Consider the following 7,482-nt stretch of genomic DNA (forward strand, 5'->3'; position numbering starts at 1 on the left):
TATGTTTTCATGAAGATACCTTTCTAGTGAAAAATTATGGTATAGCCATGGACTGAAAATCAAGTCCAAAGTTCTGGGTTCTCAAAATGCCACATAATCTCAGTACATTACCGTGGAAAATGTGACATTCGTTCACTCAAGGAAATGCACATGCGGCTTCTCAATCCCATGTTCATCAATCATCCGCAAACCAAGTTTCATTACAGAGAGCAAACGCAAACCAATCAACCGCAAGGTTTTCAACGGGGTCCCTTTTTTAAGAACCAATATGCGCGACTTTTTTTCTTTCCAAAATGCAGTCCGTCCTTTCAATTGGAAGTAAGTGAAGCTAAGCCCATTTGCATCGACAGACACCACTCACTTGGAACAATATCCCCAAAACCAATAGTGGTCATTGTGATAAAGCAGAAATAGAACGCCTCGAAGAACGTCCAATCCTCCCAAATGGTGAAGATCATGCTCCCGATGCTGAGGAATAAGGCCAGGAAGAGGAGTGCTAGAACGGCCGTGATTATATTGGACTGAAGGCCCACCCCTCCACTCCCACCTTCATCGCCATCCTCGTCATCTGTCTTGGAGGCCATTAACTTGAGCCGTTTGCCCAAGGGCTTGAGAATGTGCTTGTACTTCTTCCACACGGCGGAGACCAAGGTGGCAAAAATTTGACCCACATCCGCGATCACGGACAGTGTGAATGGAATGCCAACGATGGCAAAGAGAATGCAGAAGACACGACCGGCAGTGGACACAGGGGCAATATTGCCGTAACCTGAAAAGATAGTTTTGCAAAATACATTTCAAATGAATGTTGAGATTCTACTTCAAAGCACTTTTGAGTCATGATGGAATGAGGTCTTATCGTAGCTCGTGTTGAATCCTTCTATGCATTATGGAAAAGGTAAAATACAAGGTAAAATAGCGCCGGTTTGTTGGTCGACTTTATAAATTGGATTTTTTTAAAAGCTAGATATTAGATTGAGCTTCAATCGGGTAAAGGAGATTGATCTGCGTGATTCAAACCTAGTTTGCTTCACACGAAAAGAGGAAAGAAGAATAAACCCTTCGGCTTTTGCTTTTTAAACATCGCTATAGCGACATGACAGCTTTGTGCGTGTATGCATGAACTTCTAGAAATATGGACTGGGAACGAACTTCCTGCCAAATCAGCCTGCTCTTGGTCATAGTAACTCTGAGCCACGTTTCGAATTGAAGTTATGAAATAAGGAATGTGGATCTCTTCAATCAAAGGTAGGTCATCTCTATACCATTTACTTGCAAAGTAATTTGTTTCAAAGTTATTTTGTCCAAAGCTTATGTACCTGACCATATATTTCTAGACACTGGATGTCGGACGACTGACCACTCAGTTGGTAAATCAGTACAATGGATGGTCTCCTGGGAATTGATCATAAACCGGTTTATTGTGCCGTTTAGCCAACCGAGTGATCGGTCGTCTGACATCCAGTGTCTAAAAATCTATCATCTGACCAAAAGCAGGCGAAAAATTTGAATTTTAGGTAATGTTTATTATATAACTTTGGACATATCTCCTGAGTTTCCTAAGCATAGTTTTGGGCCCAAACTTGGCCAAGTTCATCTATTCAACAAGATCTTGTGGTCGTATCAGGTGCTTACTTGAAATAAAATGATCGGTTTAGGAGATATTTTTTTTGCTTCCGTTCGCAATGCACATCTCCGTGGTATTTGCTAGAAAAAATGTCCCCCAAACCTAAGATTTCTCTCGGTCGAGGATTAACGTATACGTATTGTGAGAGCTTGAATTTAATTGAATACTGCAAATTCCCGTCATGACTGACTTAAGCCCCTGGTATGGGGACGTTTAGTCAGTCTCTGGCGCGTTCGTTTGTTTGCTGGTACCAGTGTCAGTGATGCAAGTTTGGGGCTTAAAAACACGTTTACGAGAAGCTGACCCTTCTTTCACAGTGCTATGTGAGGAAAGGTCATCTTCGTTAAAACCAGTTTGAAACGCCAATTTTGCATCACTGGCATTGGCAGGCACGTTTGTTTACTGGAACCATGTCCAAATAATCAAGTTACCTCCCAACAGCACATAGGTTGCGTGATTTTGACTTGCTTTTTGGGCCGCTTGAAGGAGTTCTTAATTCTTTTTGCTTTTGTTTTTGTTTTTGGTTTTTCACGGGCTTTTCTAATCGCTACAGAGAATGATCTTTTTCAGTTGATGAGGCATATTCCTACCTTCTTTTTTGCTGTTTTTACTCCTGTAGAATCTTTTCCAACAAATATTGCTTATAAGTTCAAAATATGTTTCTATCGTGACCAGATTATTTTGAAAATTTATGTGTGACGATTGACACAAGGCACTCCATTTACAAAGAGAAAAGAAAATCGATATGTCAAAGGCACTTGTCTCAATCATGACTGAGAATGGAATCCCCAGCAATTCAAGTTGAAAAGAACATACTTCGTATTTAGATTTGTATTCATATGATATCTGATCCACCAACAATTTAGAGCTGGCATATCTGAGAAGCCCTTGAATATGGGGGTTGATCAGGTTTTTTGGTCAAAAACTTGTCCAAGTCTGACTTAAATCCTGCTGCCGGATCAACGTTATGCGAATGTTAGTGGGTAACAAAATGAACGAGAAGAAAGCCCGCATAGATTTAAACTGGATCAGATTTATTCACTCTTAGCTAAGATGGATCAAAAGTCCGACCTCAAACCTAATTGGAACTTGAAACGCTCATATAAATGGTAATACAATGACTCATCGACGATGATGCTCAACTGCTGCACAGGGGAACACCAGTTAACTGCTATTCACGTTTTGTACATACAAGTCCATGGCTAGAAATTAGTGAGACTGATATCATAGCATCTTTATTTGGATGAAATAGTATTTTATCAATATTGTTCTAAGTTACTAGTTGAATCTAAAATTTGAATACACAGTTATCATATTTTGATAGTTGCTCGAGTTGCAATGGGTCTTTTTTCACAATGCTCGTTATTATGCCAGATTTTGCAAAAAAGTGTATCAATCTAAACTTGAATAAATTGAGGTTCTTAGACTTTCATTCTAGACTTGTGTTTTGATTAGGTGCTTGGTGCCTTCATTAAAGACTTCAAAACTCCCTTTCTATCTTTTCTGCCCGATCCTTAAACCGCAATAACTCCTTCCAAATCTTGCCACATCACTCGCATTTGCCATTCAGACAAATTAGCCTTAACTTTAGCAGGAGGATTTGACATGGCAATTGGCGAAGCGAGGCCAGTTTGTGATAACAATATTTCAACTCCCCTAAAGTTACAAGGGAAGTTACCATACGGTAAGAGAGAGCGATTTCAAAAAGTAATATGTTTTTAATGATAATATATTGAGATATCTTACTTTGAATGAAAATATTGACAATTTCTGGTTCAAGTAATAATAAATTCTAGAGTTTTAGTAATAGGTAATCAAGACTATAATAAGAGGTGTGCTCTTTAGCCTCAAATGGCGGTATCCTCCTGTCTGTTTCCATTTAAGCGTCCATTTAAGAGCTTGACGAAAAAGTAAAATCGGCCAAGCTCTGCCGATGTCCACTCCTCTAGTTAAAAGTCTCTGTTCAATAGAGTCTTGTTCAAAAGAGTAAATAGAATACCTGAGGTTATCTAGCTCTTCAGAGTTATATTGGTGATCGGGAGGTATGAGGAAAAATGCTTTCCACTTCGAGGTCCGATCTTTTTCATTCACTCAAAAGGCTAGGTGAGGATTTTGGGGATTTGGCCCTTTCATGAAAAACGATGATGTATGATCTGTCACTTGAAGTTTTGCGGGCTTGTGAGTGAAACTCATTTGTTTGATCGCAGGTCATCTATTACAGGGGCAGAAAAGTTTTCCCCTTTGCATGCATGTGAATATTCACATATCACCAGAGCAATTGAAAGCAAACCCCGCACCGAAAGGTGTCATGCTGAGCAGCATTCTGCATATTTGTGCCAAGGTCGTGGAGCATCGCCTGATCTGAATTCTAACCAGATATTTCTACTCACGTTTTCCAGGAATACGATTCACTATTTTGGACGTGAAATTCGCATTAACCCTAGTTTGAGAACGGTAAGGCGATTATGAGGTCCAAGACAACTGCCCTTAATGGTATCGGCCTCTGTAGCGAGTATTTTGAGTAAAGGTTTGATAAGGAAAGATAACGCTCAACTTTGTTTTATAGTGGCGAAATCTGGCCAAAGAGCAAATTCTTTCAAACAAAGTTGAGAGCGTTCCTCTTTAAGAGAGAGTGAAGTGGAACGAAAGGCCATAAAATTTGGATTTGGTACACATTAGGCTCGTAACGCCTTATTTCTGGGCGGCTAGCTGGAAGTGAAATATTGAAAAAGGCGAATTATTTTGGCATCTCGAGCCAAACTAGTGAAACTAGTGGAACGAGAACTTTCCATGAAGACACGTAATCCCAGAGATGTTTTTTCGCAAGCTTCTACACACTCGCCATTCTGCGAATCTGAGGCCATTTGCCGGCACTCACTGGTTGTTGGTCGTCAGGCCTTGCCATTTGTCTATAGATACCATCTTGGAAGGATAAATTCTCTGGGCAGGAAGCAGAAAGATCGGCCAGTAACTTCCTTTTTGTTGCTTGGATGGATTTATGAGGCTTTTTGGTCACTCCGCTCGAAACAACTTGGGAGAAAGGTCCAGAAATACAATATTTGGACAGGGGATTCAACAAAGCTAAATGATTATGTATCCAGACTTACAAAATCCGCGCCAGGACCAAGCTCTTGGAGAAATTACAAGGCTCTTGGGGGACACGTACGAGGGGAAAAAGACAACAATGGAAAGGAATTTGGGACAAGATCTCGCTCGTCGGGGACAAAATACTTCAAACATCATGCATGCTTTCTAAGAGCGTACTTTTAGACATGGTTAAGTACTGCTCTTTTCTTCCTCGCTGTATCATAATAGAGTGTGTTCTTCTTTTATGATTTAGATCATTTAAAGGGGCGATAGTGGTAGTTGTTTTTGCCGACTACATTACAGCTCCTGGAAACGTGATCCCCAACAACTTATGATCTAAGATGATGATAGTTTTCTAACTTTATATTCATATACAATAAGCCCTTGAATGTAAGATGGATTTCGTATTTTAGTTACAGGATGAACGCCTCCGAGCATTACAGGGAAGCCAATCGAATAATACTGAAGCCCCAGAAAGAAGGGAGGCTTAAGCTCCTCATAATGGATTTGAAACTCTTGTTCGTTTGTTGCTTCTGCAACAAAAACTAAACGTACTTACCTATTGTTGTAAGAATGGTTGATGAAAAGAAAACAGCTTGGATGTAGCTCCATTGGTACACAGGCTCCTTGAGCGACATATCAATGCCTTCGTTGGCAGCCACAGCCACAGTTTGCTCGTAATCGAGCAATCTCTGGTCAATTCGATCACGATGTGTCACAGAATTCCAACTCCCATTGAATATAAATCGTACAAAGTTTTCTCGTTCTAACAGCACTAAGCTCTGGATCTCTTCCAGTGTTTGCACTTCCAAAGGGTGTTCCAGGGCTTGGAATATCTGAAAAGGAACAAAGAAGAGGATTTGTCATGATCCTTCGGAAACACCAGCCGTTTTCCAAATTGTGAGTCGATGACTTGGTGGGTGGGTAAGCTGAAATCATTAAGAGTACCTGAGTAGGTAGTGGCTTCTCAGGGTTTAAGAACCTTTTTACGTGTTTTGTACGCATTGGGCGAGCAGTTTTTCGTGATTAATGACGGAGAAGTCAATTTTTATTGGAAAACCTCCCATCAACACCTGAACACACGATTCGATTTGGCCCTGAAGCATTTCCTCCCGTAGGAAGCGTTATGACCAAAGGGTTTCAGTCGGACAACCCCTAACATGAGGGTTTTTTGCATCTAGAAAACCCAATGGGGAAGGGGGAGATAAACCGGGAAAATCCCGAAGAAAAAAAACTTTGCAGAATGTCCATGGCTTGCTGGCTGCTGGATTTATTAAAGGCTGGAAGCCAAGAAGCACAGATTAACAAGGGTTGCGATTGATGAAATGATACAATTTACTAGAATTCCGCTCAATTTTAAAAACCCAGTGATAATAAATGCACTACCGTTGGAATGACCTATATGGGCCCTATCAAAACATCTCGGGGTCAACGAGGCTTTATAAATTAGTCACTACAAGGCATACCAAATTACTAAATTCTTTCTTTAAAAAAAAAATGTTTTATTCATTTGACTTCAGCTTTTTGGACTGGTTAAAAAAGTGAATCTGCATACTCTGGCACATGTCGTCCTTCAGCCTGCCTCGATATAATGTACATAAGAGGTACAATTGCTCTCAAGTGGTTTCCCTTTACGGCTTTCGGAACTCGGAAGTGGCTCGTGAGTCGTGACCCAAGGCCACAATTATTTTCCACTCAGTCTTGAATCGAAGGGAAATAAGTGTTTGTCAACAAACCAGAGCGCCGTCACCCTTATGCGGGTGGGTTTGTTGGTGTGTTGGTGATTGGGTGTGTGTACTTGTTCCAGATTTAGGAAAGTGTCAATGAAACCAGGGGAGCATGCACCGTGGCCTTCAACCTTGGCAAGGAGCCATACAAAGGCTCAACAGCCCCATAATCATGACATGTCAGCTGTTGTAAAAAAAAGCTTATGAGTGAGTGCATTAAATTGCAACCACGTTTTGCGTCACATGGTAGCGAAAAGAGACTTGCCAAACAGACTCGTTTTGGTTGAGAGGGACATTTTCGGCGGAAAGCTTCCCCCTTGATTGCGGCAACGAGGCGATGTGATGAAGGACATTTATCAAAGAAACTTCACACTCAACTCCCCTCATTTATCAACAGCTGACGACTGTCTTCCCCTCGGCCTAAATTCACAAAAGGTTTATTGTCCCACACCAAACAACGAATGCACTGCAGAAATGCATACCCACTTTCAAGTCAACCTAATGCGAATCCACTCGCATTTCAATTTCCTATCTGATTGGACGATAAAATAAGTTCCCCCTCGACAAGTATGATGCCGGATTGGATAAACAGAACATACCATGTGCATTGGTCCATACAGTGTTTGTCGACTGGAAGGTACAGCAGCTCCTTAGGGAGTATGTTGCTCCATCTTAACAGGAGAGATCATGCAAACTTGCTTTGGTTGTCAGGCGAGCAAGGCCACAGCTCCAGCAAACTTAGTACAGTGGCTCAAACATGGCTTCAATGGTTCTCACTCCCAACCGCTGGCTTACCACAGTAGGTGTCGAAATCGCTTTAAGAACCCAAGGTTTCAAATTAATGCACGCTGATGAAGTTGGAGCGTTTTGAACGTCTTTTAACAGTCTAGAAAGTTGGGAATTTCAAAGGCCTCCAATCTATCCCATGATGGGACATGGCGGCTGGAAAGTTGACTCAAAAGTACAAGTCAATGGTAATCTACCATGCAAAAGGTAAGCAAAAGCGTTGGCGTTCTCCCCCTTGATCACGAGGGCGGGGGG

The 7,482-nt window shown here is 41.3% G+C and overlaps 1 protein-coding gene across 4 annotated transcripts in view; it reads right to left on the reverse strand.

Annotated features, from left to right (window-relative positions):
• Positions 1-7,482, reverse strand: part of LOC131880412 (potassium channel subfamily K member 18-like) — a 31,980-nt gene that overhangs the window by 2,707 nt on the left and 21,791 nt on the right. For 3 of the 4 annotated variants that reach the window (XM_059227044.1, XM_059227043.1, XM_059227045.1), the window contains 2 exons: positions 5,274-5,550; positions 362-769 (listed from right to left, as the gene is read on the reverse strand). In XM_059227044.1, coding sequence (XP_059083027.1) covers positions 362-769; positions 5,274-5,550 — 685 coding nt within the window. Of the gene's footprint in view, positions 1-361; positions 770-5,273; positions 5,551-5,662; positions 5,859-7,482 lie in introns of those variants that run through there. The other variant, XM_059227046.1, reaches the window with a different exon arrangement.

The sequence above is a fragment of the Tigriopus californicus genome, chromosome 5, assembly GCF_007210705.1.
Source record: "Tigriopus californicus strain San Diego chromosome 5, Tcal_SD_v2.1, whole genome shotgun sequence".
Lineage (NCBI taxonomy): Eukaryota > Metazoa > Arthropoda > Copepoda > Harpacticoida > Harpacticidae > Tigriopus > Tigriopus californicus.